Source organism: Echiichthys vipera (genome assembly GCF_963691815.1).
Source record: "Echiichthys vipera genome assembly, chromosome: X".
In the NCBI taxonomy this organism is placed as follows: Eukaryota; Metazoa; Chordata; class Actinopteri; order Perciformes; family Trachinidae; genus Echiichthys; species Echiichthys vipera.
In genome coordinates, this window is record NC_139825.1 from 11,844,556 (window position 1) to 11,865,455 (window position 20,900).

The following is a 20,900-nucleotide window of genomic DNA, read 5'->3' on the forward strand; positions in this document are numbered from 1 at the left end:
TGGTGGCCTTTGGAGCAAAATATACAAATTGTTGTGACACACTGACACAGCTAGGCTGCAATCAGTGTGTGTATTTGTCTGTGAACAGATTTTGTCAACACGATAGTGCCGCTACCATGCAAATAAACTGACGTCCAGAACATGTCTGGGTCTGCTGGGGGACTGCTTACAACTGTTACAAGCCTCACTGTGACTAGGGTAAATATTTTTTAGTGTTGGTGAAATGGGCTCTATGAAGCACCTTCCACTGTAATAGGCCGTGCCTGGCAAAAATTGAGAGTGAGAGGACCAGTTTCAGAATGTCCCTCCGCTGGTCATCAGTAATGTCCACCCCCAAATCCTTTTCCCATGCATTTTAGGCGATACAGTGGGGGCTTGGTTCAGGAGAGTAATCTTATTATAAATGACAGATATCAGTCGTTTGTGTTGTATGTTCAGAGGTTGGTCCATCTCAACTTCAGGGGGCTGGTTCGGAAAATGTGGGAATTGCTTTTGGATAAAATGTCTCATTTGAAGGTGCAGAAAAAAAGTGACTATTAGGCAGGCTGTATTTGTCCGACATAGATGCAAACAACGCAAAAACACCTTCTTCATACAGGTCATTAAGCGTTTTGAGGCCCTTATCTGACCATATGTGAAATGTAGGAACATGCAGGAATAGAGAAACGCATAATTATTCAAAACTAGGGGAAGGGTCGAAACCCTGTGCAAGCCGGGCTGCTTTCTGAACTGGATCTAGATTTTGTATTTTTATTTTAATGGTATTGGTGACGACCGGATTAGGTGAGAACTTATGGGCAATTATGGGGAGCTGTGAGCAAATATTAGAATGCAGAGAGCAGGGAGAAAATGTTATCTCTGTATGAGCCTAGGGTGGACAGATGTCAGCAACTTCACTGTGGAGCCAATATAAAAAGTGTATTAATGTTGCAGGCCCAGAAGTAGTGGTGGAAATTAGGGAGTGCTGGGGCTGGCTGCCTATCTGCATTGGGACACCTCCTCACCCTTCTTCACCCTCCCCCGGTGCAACTTGTTTTTGAGCACTTATGTTGTAAAGTTTGATTATATGTGCCTATGTCTGCTGGGTCTGATTGTATGTATGATGTTGTATATGTATGGACGGGTTGATTGTTTCAATCTCGCTGTACTTGTTACAGTGACAATAAAGCACTCTGATTCTGATTCTTATATTTGAACCCCTCGTCAGCTGTTTTAAAGAGAAATATGGATTGCGGGAGTGATCTCGCCAAGTTGTTGACAAAAAATAACTCACTTTTCTGAATATTCAACTTATACCCCGATAGGTGCCCAAACTGAACTAGAATTGATACAACTGGGGGGAGGGAGGATGTGGGGTTTGAAATAAAAAAGAGAAGGTCATCGGCATATAAGGAAAGTTTGTGGACCAGGCCAAAACGAGTGATGCCTTCAAACCTTCTATGGCTCGGTGGCCAACCAGGGTGAGAGCAGACAGCCCTGCCGGGTCCCATGTTTGAGAGGGACACATGCTGAACGGACAACGTTTTGTTTCATCAGTGTTTACAGATGCAGAGGGGGTTACATACAGAAGCCTAACCCAAGAAATAAAATTAGAATCAAAGCCAAATTTCTCAAAAGTGAAAAATAGAAAGCCCCACTCTACCCGGTTGAAGGCTTTCTCCACATCTAGCGCCACTACTATCTCGGGAGTATCCAACTCAGGTAAGAATATGATGTTGAGCAGCCTTCTGGTGTTGAAGAACAAATGTCTCCTTAATGTGAAGCATGTCTGGTCTAGTGAAATTATTGATGGAGGGGGATGGAGAGATGGAGTAAGTTCCATCAAATTTTACCAGTTCCTCTGCAATTTCCCTCAGCCTAGCCCGTTCAGCCCTTCTCATTTGAAGAAGAAGAAAAAGAAGAAGAAGTCCTTTATTAGTCCCGCGAATGGGGAAATTCAATTTTCACTCTATTATTTTTCATTTTACACACACACAGGCCCGAAATACACACACATGCACAGACAGGACCTATATACATGCAACCAATGGAGAGATGTTAGAGCGAGGGGGCTGCCAGTGACCGGCGCCCCGAGCAGTTGGGGGTTTGGTGCCTTGCTCAACAGCAACTTGGCAGTGCCCAGGAGATGAACTGGCACCTCTCCAGCCACCAGTCCACACTCCATTCATGGTCTACCCAGGGACTCAAACCAGCAACCCTCCGGTTCCCAGCCCAGTCACCTATGGACTGAGCTACTACCTCCAAAGAGAAACATAGGATATCACTTGTCCCTGAATAGTTGCTTTAAGCGCTTCCAACAGCGTGCCGCTGCTGACATCAGGGGTGTCGTTAAACTTGTAGGTGCAGCCGGCAACCAAAGATGATTGTTCATTTTCTGGATTAACTCGAACTGTCAGTTTGATTAAAAGTAGGACCACAGCCTGCTGAAACAAAGACTAGGCCCGAAAAGCCAGGCTGCATTCTCCCCCACAACAGGTCACACCCGGGTGTGAACTCTCCAAGGCACCCAAACTGTTCATTGGCTGAATTGACCACTGACAATGACATCATCCGGGCCTATATAAAGTGGAGCCCCCCATCTCTCGCTCTCTCTCTACTGGATCTCTTGCTCCCGGATCTTCTCCTCTCTCTCTCTCCCGGATCACTCAACTCCAGGAGACCAGCTTCCAGCTGTCCCCTCGGCCCTGGACCTGGCCTATGGCGTGGGATCACCACGAAGGTTAACCAACCGGTTATCCTCAACTGAGCACAGCACAGAGCGATCCGAATCCTCTTTTGCCTAAGAGCCACAAATAAGACAAGAACCTCTTCACCACGGAGCTTCCTTTCTTCACCCAGCCACTGGCATCAAGCAACGCAAAACATCTCCCATCTCATGGACTGGTAACTAATCACCAACTGGGCATTACTACATGTTATAGGACTGTATGAACGGCTAGAAACAATTGTAACTTTGTCATAAGAATGAGAACAGAGATTTCAAGTTGCTGGTGCTTTGTGTAACTTAAATGTTCACACCTTCTCTGCAGGGGACAGAGCCCCCACCACTTCTCTTTGTCTCTCTCTCACACACACACACACACACACACACACACAAACACACACATTTGCTGTTAGCTTTAGTTAGTTTATTGTGTTTTGTTTGTTGCATTTATTAATCTGTTAATAAATGTTTGTGTTTACCATATGTCTGTTTATTTAATATTACACAAAGGTGAATGAGCCAGCTTCTACTAAGAAAAGAACTTTTAAATCCTTCAACTAATTAAACTATTATATTTATCGGTGTTTAACCCTTAATTAGTAGTTTAATATATTTTATGAGACTTTAATATTAGTTATCACTCCGTCTATGACGGTGGGGCCCCGAGGAACTCTGGTTTAACTAGAGTCATTTTTATTATTATCTTTGATAATTATTGGTGATAACTAATATTTCCTTGATTAACGGTAAGTTTATTGAGAATACTTAATCTCATAATCTGAACGTGAGTCAAGGCCCTATATTTGATTAGTTCTCCATGTGACGTTTTTAATAAATTAAAGTAAGTAGTAATTTTTCTTTATTAATTTTCCTTATCAAATATTTCATTTGATAGTCACACTATTGATCCAATTAAACCCAAAGTACCTACAAACTCTATGTAAGAGCGGAAAATCTTTAAACTTACTATCCGACAGTAAGTGTGAGCTGAACCTCCATGGTGAACGTGGAATTGTATCTTGTGGAAAACTAATGTCAACTGTGGTAGGAGCGTGGTCAGAAGTGACTATTGGGTGATATTCACACGCATTCACGCAGTTTAGGAGGTTGTTATCGATTAAGAAGAAATCAATTTGGGAGAATGTGTGGTGTGAGTGGGGAAAAAAGGAGAAAGCTTTCTCATGGCGGTTTCCAAAACATCAAGGGATCAGAAATTCCCAACTGTGATGCATCGGTTTTTACTGTGTGTGCTGATTTGGATACCGTAACCTGTGTAGGAGAAGATCTATCGAGAGTCAGTTCCTGCACCAGGTGACATTTGTGACCACTCTGAGGGTTACTCCCATAGCAAAGAACATCATCTGAGTTATCCAGCTCGCAGCTAACAGCTAAACTGAGCTTCTGGGGTCTCCTCCTAACAGTATTTGACCATTTAAATCACAGAGAAAAAAGAACAAACAGCTGCCAATATGAAACCATATGTATAGGCTGTATTGATGTAGGTCCCCACTATACATCAGTTTATGACCTGTGTCAGGCCTCAGTGGAACCCTTTGAGGGCGCACTCACACTGTCCTTCCGCACCGCTCCCCGGGCTTTAGGGTACTTGTCCCCCCTCCCTCTCCCCCCGCGCCCCAGGCCCGTTTGTACTCACACTGCCTGGACCTCGTGCAAATGCTTCTTGCTGTCCATACGTCATCACGCCGTAACACGTCACATGCATTGATTGACGTCATCGCGATGCGTCTCTTTGTTTACAAATCTTTCCATAGACCTCTGAGTTTTTGTGCGTCTTGTCGACTGTTTTTGAATATTTTCATCCGATCAAATCTGCAGTAAACACTCCACCTCCGCATCACACCAACGTAGACCTTTCACCGCCATTGTTGTTGTTGTTAAATGTCCTCGCATGGTCCATCCTTCTATTTACTATGTCCGAACAGGCGCACATAAAGGACGTCAGAGCCGCCGTAGGCATCGTGCTCCTGCTCATACACGTGCGCGCGCTCGTGCTCGTACAGGTGCAAACGCGCTCTACAAAAGCCCACCTCTCTCAGACGGGCCGTGGACGGCCCGCTGGCAGCAGTTATGCGCGGAGCGGGTGCACTCACACTGGTCAAACGCACTAGGCTTTAGCCAAAAAAACGGTTTTGGCCGGGCGCGGAAGGACAGTGTGAGTGCGCCCTGACTGAATGAGTAACAGAAAGCAAGAATACTTCAGATAACCCAGTGGCAGTGGATGATAAAAATTAAGAAAAAAAATAAAACTGTAAAGGAAATTATTTAATAATGAACTGAAATCCACATGTAAATGAGCTTCTAGTTCTGATTGAAGATAGTCTGAATTCACATAATTGTGTAAGCAGGCACAAAAAAAATGGAAATTCAAAAATATCAGAAAACACCGGACCTCGAGTCAACATGTCCATAGTGTGTCTGCTTAGCGATTTCTGTTCAAAACTTTTAACAGACAGAATATCAGCAGTCTGTCAGTACCTTAACTTCTAATGCCGCAGTCCAAAAATAAACTCCAGCGTAACATGATAGTGGCTTGTCTGCGGTGAGATCAACAGCCCTCCCAGGTCACACGGTCTCTTATCTGCGGATGGATGTTATGAAACCTTTTACCTCGGTGACCGAAGAGCCTCTTCCTCCCTCTGTCCTTCAATAAAGATAACTAGCCTGGCAGGGTATCCCAATGCAGGTTTGAAGCCCAGGTTGTAAAGCTCCAACATCACCTCTCGGTCTTTCTGGCGTTGTTCCACCACCTCCGACGCGTAGTCCTCGTAGTTAGAGATGGAAGAGCCCCTGTACTGTAGCCTACCCCTCCTGGCCTGGGCCTCGCGTATGATGCTCTCTGGCCTGGGTTCAGCTTCTCGGATAGCGTGTGATGAGCCCTGTCACATTCTGGCTGTGATTTCAAGACACCTTCAAACTTCTATGAGCAGCACCGCAAAGATATTATTTTGCCGGCTCCGGGACTCCAGGTTGCTAACTTTAGCTAAGAGCTTAGCGTTGCGCGCCGCTAGCGTGGAACAGGAGGCCTCCAGTGGTATCTACAAACACCCGTCTTGTAGATTTGCATTTACCTCGAGGTAGCCTATCTTCTGCGCGTGGTTAGTCAATGTGGCGTGAACGTGGTCCCGCTTTGCTTCGAGCGTTGAAATGGAAGCTTTAAAATCAGCATAGAGGGCTTTGCGGTACTCTTCCCACAGGCCAACGATGGCCGCCATATTGAGCTCGCCACCTGCCTCAGCTGCAGTGCTAACCTTTGCCCCCTGGTCTTTTACAGTCTGTCTGGTCGTATACATATTTGACATATTTCGGTGGTGTGTCCGTCAAACCAGACGAATATTACTTTTGGCTGTGACTCATGAATATTTTTGTCCATTCAACAGTCTAAATATTGAGTTTACATATATGAATAAGAAATGCAGCAAACCCTCAAAGTAATGATTGGTATTTTTTTCGTGGGCCTTCAATCTAATTGTTCATTTTCTTGTTCAACCAGTTCAGAGAATTGAATAAAAAAGAATCCTCCAAAATTAGTTTGAATTTATGATCAAAAATATAAAATGTTTGCATTATTGAGATGAATTTCCTCTTTCCAGCAGGTGGACAGATCATGGCTCTCTCCTTGAGTCTTCTCCTGGCGTTCTTGTTTGCCACCCTGACACTGTCACACAGCGTCGAGCCCGGAGCTCCTCACGGCAAGAGGAGACAGCCACAGACCTCAGCAGGTGGCAGCAACGCCCTCCAGCACCCTCTGCAAGGTCTACAGGGCCACCGCTATGGCAGGGGCCGTGGGGGGCATGGGGGCCAGGGGGGCCGCGCTGCCAAAGGTAGAGCCGGGCTGCTCTCCCACAGGCCCCTGCACCCCCTGGCCAGGCCTGAGGATGATGGGAGAGGCCTGGAAAGTTTAAGCCCGGTGAGACTGGAGATGGGCCCGGGCAGGGACAGGGACAGAGTTCAAATGAGTATGAAGAGTCCATCCCAGACCCGGGAAAATCAGCTTCTGGGGACACGTAAAGGAAGGGGGCATGGACCAGGGAATGGGCATGGGCACCATTTTGAGCACAGGAGACAAGGGGGTCGGCGTGACAAAGAGCGGCATGGAAAAGGTGAGCTGTCATCCAGATACACACAACAATGCTCCAGTGCTACAGTGCTGGCCAGAAAGGCAACAAGCTGCAACATTTTAACATGTGGCAGTGAGGAAATGTAGACGTGTAAATTTAAGAAAAATGCTTTGATTCTGCATGCTGTCATGGCTTGAATAGAACAGATCTGATGACATGATTCACATGCGTCCAACAGCGAGATCTGTGGATAATTCAGAGCAGGTTGTTCTCAGTCACTGTTCTCACTTTCATCAAAAACACACCAAGCAGCAGCGAAGTGCCACTCGGCGAACAAGCTAATTTTTCAGGAGACGTAATCATGTGTGTAAACATAGATCAACATGTCACAGCTGTCACATGATCTTGTTACTAATGCAGGTAATATCTGGCCACACTTTGCAACAACCTTAAGTTTAGCCAGGCTTGGAGGTTTTCATTGACATTGCATGGCAGGCCACACATTACTAAATTACTGCACTATTTAGATCCACAAAGAAAGATCACAGATCCCTGTGAAAGGAGGAGGGTCAGGATGGTCAAACAAACAAAGGACCCAGGAGACTGCTGTTCATGTCCTGTGTAAAACCAAAAGTCAATGTTTATTTTTTTACTTCATGTACTACATCTCTTTCTAAACCTGTCCAAGTAGTTTTGTTGCCTCAACAGGTGCAGAATTTTTTGTATGATATAACAACAAAAATTGTTCTGAGCAATACCTTGTTTCTGGAAGAAGACATTTTAAAAATGTGACTTTTCACTGCTTTGAACACCACACATGATATTGTGTCCACCTCCACTGTACTGAAGTGGTGGCAGAAAAAACCTGGACAGGTAAATCCAAAATGGTGAATGGAGAGTTTGTTCTTGACTGTGGAAACAGTCATTGACACAACAATCTCACTAAGGTCCATTAAGCTTTGGATCATTACAAAATATCTTCCTCAACTCATGAAGTTTGCCCATTGCCCTCTTTTTCATTTACTTTTGACTTGAGGAAGATCATTTGATAGAAAGACCTTTTTCTAAATGGACCTAGTTTGTTTTTAGGTTGGAAAATGAACATTTAGGAGATTTTACATTTTAGATGATTTAATTGACTGGATTTTACATTCCCACCTAATTAAATCATTTTAGACATTTGGATCTATTTGATTTCTTTGAATTTTGGAGAAAAAAAGGTAAAGAAAACAATTTCCACATTTGTTAGAAAATAATGAATTTTGTCCTTTGTAACATAACAGTATTTATTTCAAGCACTGTAGTATTAATATGATTATATTGTCTCTTTCTGTGTGTCTAGGGTTTCTCCCAGAGCCTGAGCTGAGCTCTGCGTTTAAGGACAGAGATCTGTTCGAGGATCCTCCCTCCTCCTCCGCCACCTCCCCCTCCCTCAGCATGACCCGGCCCAGTGAAACCCCCTCCCCCATCGCCGCCGCCTTTGGCTCCGGCTCCTCCATGGTTACCACGGTGATGAACGAGCATCCCCCAACTCTGCCCCCGGCCTCTACCAAACCCCAGGTAACCCCAACGAAGCCCAAGTGCTTATTAAAGGCTGCATCTGTTGTGCCTCAGTGTGATTCCAGTGTGCGGAGGAAATAGAGCGAAAATGGGCCCCATTACTGCCGTTATGCTGCCGCAAACCTCATATCTCATCTTGGAAATGACACACAGCGACTACAGCGTGAACCTGAAAGTGTTGCTTGTGAAAAATATCCTCCAGCATGCCAAACTCCCTGGCTCCTGGTCACAGTGCGTTTGATAGATATGGCCGACTTCTGAATAATAAAGCGACGCCTCCGGGATCAAAACCACACAGTACAGAGTCCAGCGGCACATTTTCTGTAACTACCTTCCTGTTCCTTTATTAAAACCATGGCAGAACAAAATGTATCTGAGCATGGAGAGTCTTTTTCATGTCCGACTGCGGGCTTTGAAAAATCTGCAGGACTGCGTGGGATACCATTCACCACCTGTCACACTCACCCAGCATGATGCAGTAATACACAGACAGCATTTATAAAAGGGAAAATAACACGTGTTTTTCTCAAGCCTCCTCCAATCCTGGAGCCATTACAAATGAGACGCTTTAAGACAAGATGGAACCTGATGTCAATAGATACAGAGCCAGAGCCCACTTGATGAAAGCTCTTTGTCACAGCTGCTGCTACAAACACCCAACAGCTTGTAGGGCGTCTGTAGGAGATATCTGCCTCAGTTACAGGAGCACAGACGCTGTATGATTTACAGTTGTTTTGTTGATGAGTGCTGCTCTAGACAACACAGTAAACATGTTGCTGGAAAATAACTCCACTGTTTATCAGTATTATTATGTTAGTCAAACTGTATTTTTAACTTTTATTGTGGTCTTTGTTTGAAGAACCCAACATGGATTCTTGGTAGGATTTGAACCAACTTCTTGAACCAACCAGCCGTCCTGAAGGATTTCAGTCCAATAATGTCATCCCAGTTTCACCACTGAGTTTAAAGTAATTAATGTAAACATGCCTCATTTTATAGATAGATAGATAGATAGATAGATAGATAGATAGATAGATAGATAGATAGATAGATAGATAGATAGATAGATAGACAGATAGATAGACAGATAGATAGATAGATAGACTGCGTTAACCTGGTTGGTTAAACCTTTTGGACAAAACTAGGATAAATAAATGACAACAAATGAACCAAAAACCGTCAGACAGTCCGCAAACAAAACAAAATTACCCAACAGAAAATCACTGGTCCAGCTCATTTCTAATCATTATTTTGTTTCTGAAGAGTTCAGGAGTTTCTTTTAGTTCGGATAAAGTCTTACATTATTTCCAGCTTATCATTACATACTAACACCCTTTGTTTTAATACAAATGCTATTATAACGTTCTGCTCATCTGTCTGATTCTTTATTGATTCCCTTATTAATTCCCGATCAATTTTCTGTGTGGAAAAAGTCTGAACACATCGGTTTTACATAAGAGAATATTTTTTACAGCATTCGTTTTCTTTTAGGTTTCCTTAGTGAAAGAAAACAGTCCTGCCTGCATGGCTTTAAAGTTATTATAACATGATACTTACCCTTGGTAACAGATGTGCTGCTCAGTTGGGAAGCAGTTCACTCATGAGTTAGAGTGTCAAATACATTCCTTGAATTTAAGTCCATGTTGTGTAGAAAGATGTTTCAGCATATTGTTGGTCTTTTCCATCTTTATTTAAAATTATAATTTTACAGACATTACAAACTTAACTGTTGTCATCTTGCTAAGTGAATTGAAGCCAAGCTTTGGACCATTTCCACCTCTCCGCTATGGCTCTTTCTTGTTGCAAGTTTCCAGCATGGTTTGACATCATTGTCTTGCGACGCACAATTGGAAACAAAATAAATTTCTAAGCTCTGATAAGGTAGTCTCTATGTTTTCTGTGTGCAGACTGTCATTCTGCTTGTTTTTCTGTTTACAAGATGTCTGAGAGTCCAGGAGTCCGTATATCGCTCTACTGTTAGAGCAGTCCAATATTATTCGACCACACGAAAAAGAAAAAAAGGCTTTCCTGAACCCAGCTTGGGTGGCTCATGCACGCATCAAGGCTTCTTAATTAATGTTCGATCTTCTGCTGATGGTTTAACGAGCAGCCGAGCACAAGTAGATGGCCTCCTGCAATTAATCTAATTGATATTTCCATATAGCCTTATTTCCTGGGGGTGAACAGGACCATGTATGGATCTGTTTGAAGAGGTTGATTCTTATTTTTTGATGGATGTCTTTCATGGACTTAGAGTCCTACTGAGTTAATTATACTGTCTAACGTTTCTATTTTGTCTCCTCTGTGTGTGGAAAACGACTGCGGTAATGTTTTCATGGCTTTTAGTGCAGAAGGTTACGCATGAGCGATCCACGAGGGAGCTTGATTTTCATAGCAAAGTCATGAAACACTCATCTAATTGAATTTTTTTTTACCGTGGTACCATTTGAATTTACGGACCACTACTTTTACATGAATTTATGGATCGGTCCAAAGGTTTCCTACTACTGACTTTGACTATTTAGAAGAAATTTAAAGTGTTTGTTATCTTTTTTTTCTATCCCAACATTTATTACCAATACAACATAAAAGAAAAAAACATTGTATTCAAAATTAAATAGATGGTAATATGTACAAAAACAAAAAGAAGTAATCAGTGCTAGGGGTAAAGTCTTGAAGCAGTCAGATTACTTAACGTTCTTGCAGTCACTGTGCAATATATTTAAATAATATCCTCAAACTGTAATGTTCAATACATCCCAGGGTCTGAAGAAACAGCACTATGTGATGAGGATTTTTTCTTTGAGCTTTAACTCTGGTGGGGAAACCCCCCACATTTTTCCTGAGGGTAGTCCAAGAGTAAAGGCTATGGTATCAGTCACATTAAAAGGTTTATCGCCTTGGGAGCATGAATGTCACTCAGCAATCAGCCTTTTTTTAATGATGTAACATCCAAGGTGGTCTACTGACATTTTGGCCAAGGCTTTGGGGTGAAAGGAAAGGTCAATAGTGTTTTCTCTTGGGAACAAAGTCTTAATTAGTTTTAGATGTCTTGGAATAAAGATTTGTGGGTTTTTTTGTTCACATTTTACTGTATGTGGTTTTAGACAAAAGTACAGATTGACTTTAAAGAATTATTCACCGTCAAAATGAATATTTGTTTATCAATTACTTGCTGAGTGTTGCCTTGAATTTGTGAAAAAACATTTTTGTTGCATGTTGTCGCTAAAACTTTACCGAGCATAGGACTAGAAAAGACTTGGAGTTTGTAAACAAATGTCTTGATATAGTTTTTCTGTTTTTATCTGTTGCTATTTCTTCAATGCATTAAGACTCCTCTCTGTTTTTTTTAATTCTCTGTTCATCACAGAATTCGTGAAAGAAATCTTCATGAATTCAAGTAATTGATATACAAATGGCCTTTTTGAATGTCAAGACATCAGAGACTGCAGTTAACATCCTGTATCCTAGCAACAGTTCCAACCATGATCTTTCATAAACTTTCATCAAGAACTTTTAGTTCCTTTAAACTTTGACTAAGTAGAAGATCAAGAAAAGCTTTGTTAGTCTTAAATAACACACCTTTAGTGACAGCACAAACAGCACTATGCTGAAATAAATACAGGCAAAATACTCTCACAAACTTTGTAAAATATATTTAATTTAATAAGGTCGGTAACATTGTAACGTACCTTTCTCGAACCATGCTATGATATTTTTACAATAAATAGTGGTTGACTTGACTGACTGCATGCATTTGAACTAAACTCAAACATACAGGAGAGGAATAATAAAATGTCCAACCAGAATTACCTGCTTGCTGCATTAGTTGCCTGCTTCTTGCACTGGGGAGAATTAAAGCCGGTTGCGTGTAATGAACTGAACACTATACGTCAATATATCATATATGTATTAATACAAATTATGTGATATATATTTGAATTCCAGACTGTGGGCCGTTCTGTTCTGTTACCAATCAATTTGTTTTTTTAAAGCACTGCTTCTGTCTCTGTTGACTCTGAGAGCACGTTTTATAAATCAGTTACACATTACTGCTGTTCGTCACAACACAACTTAGTGTTACAGTAAAGTGGAAATCCTTAAGATTTAAGACCTGGTTGATTTGGTGACAAAAATGTGGTTTAATAATAATATAGCAGGTCCTAACACAATGGAGGCAGCAAAACAAACAACTGCTGCAGAAATGAGTCCTGGAAATTAGTTTGCATTTTATCACTTCTAGTTCCATCTTCTCAAAGTCAATGTTATTTTTTTATGTGTTTTTGATTAGATGCCTGAAATAAGGTATGTAGTTAACACAAGCTTAAGAGATTTTAACATCATTGATCTACGACAAATGTCAGTAAATACCCACAAAGCTTAAAAAGATAGAGGACAAGTGGCTTAATGAGACTACAGAAGATGACAAACATCAACAGACAAATTAATTTGGAAGCTAGCAGTGTTGATGTTGTATTCATGCGACTGCAGTGTAGTTAGGTTCATAGCCTAACGTTGGCTTTTTACTTCTAGCGATTGCATTTACTCAAAAATCTGAAAAGTGGTGTTAATTTATGTATAAAGAAGTCAGGCAATAATTTTCCCAGCATTCTGTGAGCAACCATGAGCTGAGTTTATGCTACACATGGCAAACAGCGAAAGTGAAAGTATATGGTTAGTTACGTCACTGGGAAGTTGGATGTGTGCAGCCCGTCAAATGCAGCTGTTAATCTTCCTTCAAACTAACCTTTTGTTCTGGTTTTGTAGACACATTTTTGATAAAGGATAGCGGTCAGTTTCAAGCTCACTGACAAGCACAATGCATTTCGCCGGTTAAATACTTTTAATGTGAAGCTGCAGCAGTAGTAAATGTTCGGTTTGCATCAGCACCAACTGTATTAAAGCATTTATCCCCAGGAATGTTGCCACAGACACCCAGTTGGTAATACTGCAAATATTTAAGTATTGCATTGTTTTCATCAGTGGGCCATACACTCAAACACCATTGTGTTACGTCATTTGGCAATGGTGAAATGAAAATCCGCACATATTAATACTTAAACAATACTGTGAACGTGTTTACCTGCAGAGCTGACAGAAAACACAGTCACTATTCAAACCATAATTGTTGAACGTTAATTTGAGGAGACAGATTGGATCTCTTCAATGTATTCTCTACAGCAGCTTGTTTGCTCCATAGCATCAAATGTAGAATTCGCTTTTAAAACACATCTTTATATTCTGATCACAATTGTCTTTGTCTATGAAATGTAGATTAAATATTAGTGATAAAATGTAAGGTGTCATTTCAAGTCATGTTTACTCTTCAGAGGTCTGGACGAGGAAAAGGACAAGGAGAAGTGATGCCAACGTTGGACATGGCGCTCTTTGATTGGACGGACTACGAGGACATGAAACCTGTGGACACCTGGCCATCCTCAAGGAAGAAAGGTCAGTAATTAGCTGTAATTGTCAAAATGTGGTAAGAAATCAATCTTATATCAAACTCCAATCCTTATTGTATCACATTATTCTTAGTCTTCATCCACGCTTGCCACTCTGCAAGGCTATAAGCTACTACTTTACACTGTAGAGATGAAAAGAAACTCTAATTATCAGCATGCCGAGATGCTAACAATGCTACCATGATAATGTTTAGCAGTGATAAGCCTTTGAATATTCTCATTTGTCCAGGTCACCGTTATCCCCAACAAAATTTAAGTCAAAAGCAACTGGACTTGGTTGTTTGTCTAGGAAGACGTTTCACCGCTCATCCAAGAGGCTTCATCAGTTAATTTACGCATCTGACCAGGCTGGGACTGGTCCAACTATCTGGTGTGGAGATCCAGATACTGCATCCCTTGAAATACACAGGGATGCAGTGTTTGTTGAAGATCCTCCTGAGTTTCTCTGATACCCCAGCCACATATGTTGTTTCTCTTGTTTTGTTTTTCTTTTTCACCCACTTTGGTTTTCTTTCTGGAAGCAGCTGCCGTTTTCACAAAGGTCCAGCTGGGGTAGCCGCAAGTTGTCAGGGCGCCTCTCAGGTGCTTGCGTTCTTCCCCTTGGGCCTGTGAGCTGGTGGGAATGTTATCAGCTCTGTGTTGCAGTGTTTTGATAACTCATAGCTTGTATTCCAGGGGGTGGTGGGAGTCAAACAGTATATATTGATCTCTGTGAGTGGGTTTTCTGTTTTCTGTATACCCCAATGTGGAGGCTCCTGTCATTCTCCATATGAATGTCACAGTCTAAGAAAGGCAAACTATTGTCCTTGGCTTCTTCTCTGGTGAACTTGATGTTTCTGTCCTTGATGTTTTCACCTCTTTGGATTTTAAACCATATGTTGTCCACATATCTGAAACAATGGCTCTGTGTTATTCCTTTCAAGGAGTTACTAATTATATTTGTCGATCAAACCAGAAGAAACATATCAGTTAGATAAACTTCAAATGTGCATTAAGGAAAAAAAAGCTGGATGACCTGCAATTTTCTGATGTTAACTCAGATAAAACTGAAGTTATTGTACTTGGCCCCAAAGGCCTCCGAAACTGAATAGCTCAAGATATTGTTACTCTGGGTGATGTTGTGTTGTCCTCCAGCACCACAGTAAGGACACCGGGGTGGGTAATTTTTGATCAGGATATGTCCTTTGATTCTCACATAAAACTAACGACAAGGAATGCATATTTTCACCTGTGTAATATTGTGAAAATTAGGAACTTTGTGTCTCAGAAAGATGCAGAAAAACTAGTCCATGCATTTGTTACTTCTAGGCTGGACTATTGCAACTCCTTATTATCAGGCTGCTCCAATAAGTCTGTTAAGAGTCTCCAGTTGGTCCAAATTGCTGCAGCTCGTGTACTAACTAAAACAAATCGAAGAGAGCATATTTCTCCTGTATTAGCTTCTTTGCACTGGCTACCTGTGAAATCTAGAATCCTTCTTCTTACATACAAAGCTCTTATTGGTCAGGCTCCATCGTATCTTAAAGAGCTCATAGTACCATATTACCCGACTAGATTGCTGCGCTCTGAGAATGCAGGTCTACTCGTCGTTCCTAGAGTCTCCAAAAGTAGAAAGGGAGGCAGAGCCTTCAGCTACCAAGCTCCTCTCCTGTGGAACCAACTCCCAAGTGTTATTGGGAATACAAACACTGTCCCCATATTTAAGAGTACGCTCAAAACTTTCCTCTTTCATAAAGCTTAGAGCTAGGGCTTACGAGCCCTTAGCTATGTTGTTATTTTCAAGCTGATTTTGTCGGGACAGATGGCTGTCCTTCATAGAGCTGGGTCTGTCTGACGTTCCTGCCTGTTGTAGGGAAGGTTTTCGTTGCCGCCTTACTCTATGGAGGAATTGTTGGGTTTATGTAAATCATAAATAAGTCATAGAGTGTGGTCTATACCTACTCTGTAAAGTGTTTTGTTATGATTTGGCACTATAGATAAAATTGAATTGAAATTGAATTGAGTCGAATTGAGTTCAATGCCTTGTCCTCTACCTCCTTCATGTATAGATTTGCCACAATAGTGGATACTGGTGAACCTATGGCACAGCCGTGTTTTTGTCTGTAAAATTTGCCATTAAACTGTAAATATGTGGTTTTCAGGCATAAATCAAGAAGTTGGCAAATGTGGTCTGGTTTGAGATTTGTTCGGTTATGTAAGGAGTTGTCCTGTGTGTTAGAGCCTGTAATATTGTGATTTGTCAATGACTCCTTCTTTTTGTAGTTGCTGTAGACACTCTATAACCTTCTTTTTGTAACCACTGGTAGGGTCTCGTTTCAGAGTTTCATAAGTGTTAGAGTCACTGAGTAATGCAGAGATCTTTTCCTGATAATCAGTTCTATTGAGAACAACTGTGCATCTACCCTTGTCTGCTGGAAGGATTGTGATGTTGTGGTCTTTGCTCAGTGCTGTTACTGCTTTTCCCTCCTCGATGGTGAGGTTAGAGGGCGGGGCTTTAGCTTGGGACAACGCTGCTGGCACTTTTAACCTTAGCTGTTCAGCCTCAGTTCCAGTTAGGTTGCTTTTATGGGTAACTCTTTTGGTATCATGGCAAAGTTCAAGCCAATAGTTTGGGTCATTAACAAATCACAATAAAGGTTCTATCCCCAGGACTTAACCCCCTGCTTATATGGAATACCAAACATCCATAAAGAAGGGGCCCATTGTCAGCAGCATAAACACTTACAACATTGCCAAGCACATAGCCTGGCACCACTGGTGGGCAACACCCCACACCACAAAACTCCATAGACTTTGTGAACAAGGTCAGAGACTTAAAAATGGATCAACACGAAACCAATGTATCCTACAACGTGACTTCCTTGTTCACCTGTATTCCAACCAGGGAGGCTCTGGCAACAGTAAGAGAGCGGCTCACACAAGACAACTCCTTACACAACCAAACAAATCTCAAACCAGACCACATTTGCCAACTACTAGATTTATGCCTGAACACCACATATTTCCAGTTGAATGGCACTTTTTACAGACAGAAACACGGCTGTGCCATGGGTTCACCAGTATCCCCTATTGTGGCAAATCTATACATAGAGGAGGTAGAGGACTTGGCTTTGAACTCCTTCAAAGGAGTAACCCCGACCCCTTCAGATAGAGGTCCAAAGAGGTGCAAACCTTTACCGAACATATAATGACAAGGACAAAAAAAACAAACAATAGTAGGACAATAGTTTGCCTTTCTTAGACTGTGACGTCCATATGGAGAGTGACAGGAGCTTCAACATTGGGGTATACAGAAAACCCACTCACACAGACCAATATCTACTGTTTGACTCCCACCACCCCCTGGAACACAAGCTTGCAGTTATCAGAACACTGCAACACAGAGCTGATAACGTACCCACCAGCTCACAGGCCCAAGGGGAAGAACACTAGCAGCTAAGAGGCACCCTCACAACTTGTGGTTACCCCAGCTGGACTTTTGTGAAAACGGCAGCTGCTTCCAGAAAGAAAACCAAAGTGGGTGAGAAAGAAAAACAAAACAAGAGAAACAACATAGTCATTCCGTATGTGGCTGGAGTATCAGAGAAACTCAGGAGGATCTTCAACAAACACTGCATCCCTGTGTATTTCAAACCCAGTAACACACTCAGACAGAGACTAGTACATCCCAAGGACAGAACACCCCACACACACAAAAGCAATCCGGTTTATGCTGTCCAATGCAATGAGAAATGCAAAGATCTCTCCACTAACATCTCAAGGAGAAAGCCCACTTCTTTGATGACAACAATGTCCACATCCTGGACAGAGAGGACAGATGGTTTGAAAGAGGAGTAGAAGAAGCCATCTATGTAAAAGTAGAGAAACCATCTCTAAACAGAGGAGGAGGTCTGAGACACGACTTATCTACAATTTACAATGCTGCCCCTCAACCCTTCCCAGGAGATTTAACAATCTAACCTCAAAGAACAACTGTTCACACAGGGCCTCCTGTCAATCCAACAACCTTTCGTTATGACCCAATAGAGCACTAACAAAGTCAAAACCAACTTCCCTCCAACGACGGTCGTTGGCACTTGGAGCACAAAGGGTTCCAGTGACATCATCGGCCTTTTGAGAGGTTAAATACCTGGATCTCCACACCAGATAGTTGGACCAGTCCCAGCCTGGTCAGATGCGTACATGAACTGATGAAGCCTCTTGGATGAGAGGTGAAATGTCTTCCAAGACAAACAACGAAGTCCAGTTGCTTTTGCCTTAAATTTATTTAGGGATTTAGCAGGGAAAATGTTTCATCACCTTCTTAGTTTAGCATGTTATCCTGTTTGACGTGAGGGTTGCACTAGATGAAAGATCAGGGGATATAAGTTGGTAAGACTAAAACTTGTGTAAATAAGTAAAAACTGGTGGCCCTAGAAGAAAAATCTATCATCATCAGAATTTATCCTCAATTAAATTCAATTTTATCCTCAGGGGGCCTTTAATATTATGATATTTAATTTAAATACACAAAATAAAATATCAAGCTCATTGTGGTGCTAAAGGTAAAATCAGGGGATAACCAAAGTCTTTAGGTTTTCCCCTCTGGGGATCACAAATGTTTGAGCTTAATGTTATTACAGTCAATCCAGTAGTTGTACAGATGTTTCAGTCTGGACCAAAGGGGTCGACCAGATGATAAACAAAAAGACAGACTGACATTACCATCTCTAGTGTCATGATAACATGGCTAAAAACTACATTATACTACATTTATAGGAAGCAAAGTAACCAATGACAACATGGACTATCAAAAAACAACATGACCAGTATGACTTTTTAGATTAGGAAACATCTTAATATTTTTCTATTTCTGGCATGATGAGATCATTGCTTCTTACTCCATTTTTGGGGATTAATAGCTGATTCGCATCAGACCTGTGTTGAAATAATTTTTTATGAATCGATCGAAAATGTGTTCTTGTTAAAAAACAAACGTCTTCACCAGAAAATACCTGACATAAAAGCCTAATGAGTGACCAATCAATCGATCTGTTTGGTTGAGGCTGTGTATTGATCAGACAGCTTCAGGATCAAACTGTCGGGTTTGTTTATTATTTTCTCCTGATGTAGACAAGAGGCGGAGCAAGAACCTCAGCAGTGGAAATGTGACTGTAGACGCCGACGCCATTGAGCCATGTGACCATCACCTGGACTGTCTCCCAGGTCAGACTCTGCGTCACGCATGTCGCTCCACAATAAAACTCTTCTGCTTCATAATACAAGAGATCTGCAGCAGGAGGGAAGTTTTCCGTCAGTGGTGGACAGAAAACTTTTCATACTTGACACTTAAAAAGATTTTTTTGCTGATTTTAATGCAGCTCTGTGTCATGGCAATGTGGGTATTGTGTTCAGATGAACGGTGTTGTAATGAGCAAAACGTGTCATCCGGCGGTCATTTCAGCAGTTCTCCAGGCCAAACACCGTTCATCTGAAAGCAATCCCACATTTCCATGACACAGACGTGGATTAAAATGAGTAAAGTATCCCTTAAACATACAAGAATCTATTGTAATAGTGTGTTTTGTGTTTTTGGCTTGAACACTTGGTTTCAAAAGTTAAAGTTGGCACACCTAGAAAAACAGAGCACACCATTTTCGGAGTAAACATGCCCCTTAATTCAAACATAACTAAACTGGTTCATAGAAGCATATCATGTTTTTCCAACTGAGCCCCATCCACTTCAAATTATTGAGAAAAACCCAAAAATAGAAATACTCAAAGTGAAATAACCCAAACTGTTTTAACTTTAGCAGCTTATTTTGTGTTCACGTAGCTCATCACTCATAAGAAACTCATTGCGAAAATACATTTCTATAAAATAAACAATATGACTATATGCACATGTTTTTGGTTCTTGATTGTGTAATGTGCTTGTTCCATTAAAGGTTCCTGTTGTGACTTGAGACAACATGAGTGTAAACCTCACAATAGAGGCCTCAACAACAAATGCTACGACGACTGCATGTGTGAGGAAGGTGAGTGAAGAGAAGGTGTATTTTGTTTAAGGCTCAGTACAGAAACAGGTTTCCTTAGGAAAACAAAACCAGACAGCGTAGAAATGGGCCTGTATATATATGCTGCAGGGAAAGTGGGAACAGGTGTGCAGGGAGGCAGAGGAGGTGCAGATGAGAGTGTGGCAACCAGAGTTGCCTGGAGTTGGGACTGTCACTATATCCCGACAGTGCTATGAGACAGACTATCTGTGAAAAATGTTTGTTTATTAACCTTAACTTTCTGTATCTCACTTCACACCCACACCTATCAGTTTAATCTGATCAAATAATGTAATATTCATGATCCCTCAGGGTTTCGTTGTTACGCTAAATTCCACCGGAAGCGGCGTGTGACCAGAAGGAGGGGTCGCTGCGTTGTGCCAGAGTCAGTCAGCAGTGACCAAGGAGGCTTCATCACTATCTGAGGAAGAGGAGGTGGAGGACAAGATGGAGGAGCTTGAAGGTGGAGGAGCAGGAAAAAATCTCCCCCTGACCACTCTGACAGAGTAGATAGTACAGCCAAGAAGACATCAAAACACTGCTAACATGCCGCCAAGTGCTGAAAGGTGACGGCTTGCTGGTTTTTCCAAATCAACCCCTCAATGTAGAAGCATCTAAGGCTACATCCACACTAATCTCTATTAACAGATTCTGTATAGGAACGTAGAATTTGGACGTAATTGGACAAGATTTAGGTAGCGGAAGTGGTCTGATTCATTTGAGTTGTCCGAGCAACATTTACCAAAGCAAAGAGGTAGAACGCTTTGCTGTGGCTGTCATGCAATCAAGAAATCCAGGGGCTAATTGTGTGATGACGAGTTATCTTTTCATCAGCTGTTTGTTATTATTTATCCGCATTTATGTGCAGATATATCTTTTTAGATATGGCGTCTCTCAACTCCAACTCCATTCACACGTCTAAAGTTGCTAATTGGACCATAACCAATAACTGCAACACATAAGAAGAAGTCTTGGACTATCCGATGGCTGCACAGGAAAGCAGGAAACATTAGCCGTTGCCCCCGGAGACTAAATTGTTTTCAGACAGATAGTCGAT

General features: G+C 41.8%; 1 protein-coding gene across 1 annotated transcript in view; it reads left to right on the forward strand.

Moving 5' to 3' along the window:
- The window catches only part of draxina (dorsal inhibitory axon guidance protein a), a gene marked incomplete at its 3' end in the record, with an annotated part of 30,289 nt that extends 10,021 nt beyond the window's left edge, over positions 1 to 20,268 (forward strand). The window contains exons 2-7 of the mRNA XM_083939482.1: positions 6,316 to 6,825; positions 8,126 to 8,343; positions 13,674 to 13,794; positions 18,921 to 19,013; positions 19,736 to 19,825; positions 20,156 to 20,268. Coding sequence (XP_083795608.1) covers positions 6,330 to 6,825; positions 8,126 to 8,343; positions 13,674 to 13,794; positions 18,921 to 19,013; positions 19,736 to 19,825; positions 20,156 to 20,268 — 1,131 coding nt within the window. The 5' untranslated portion in view covers positions 6,316 to 6,329. The remainder of the gene's footprint in view (positions 1 to 6,315; positions 6,826 to 8,125; positions 8,344 to 13,673; positions 13,795 to 18,920; positions 19,014 to 19,735; positions 19,826 to 20,155) is intronic.
- Positions 20,269 to 20,900: the final 632 nt, after the last annotated feature.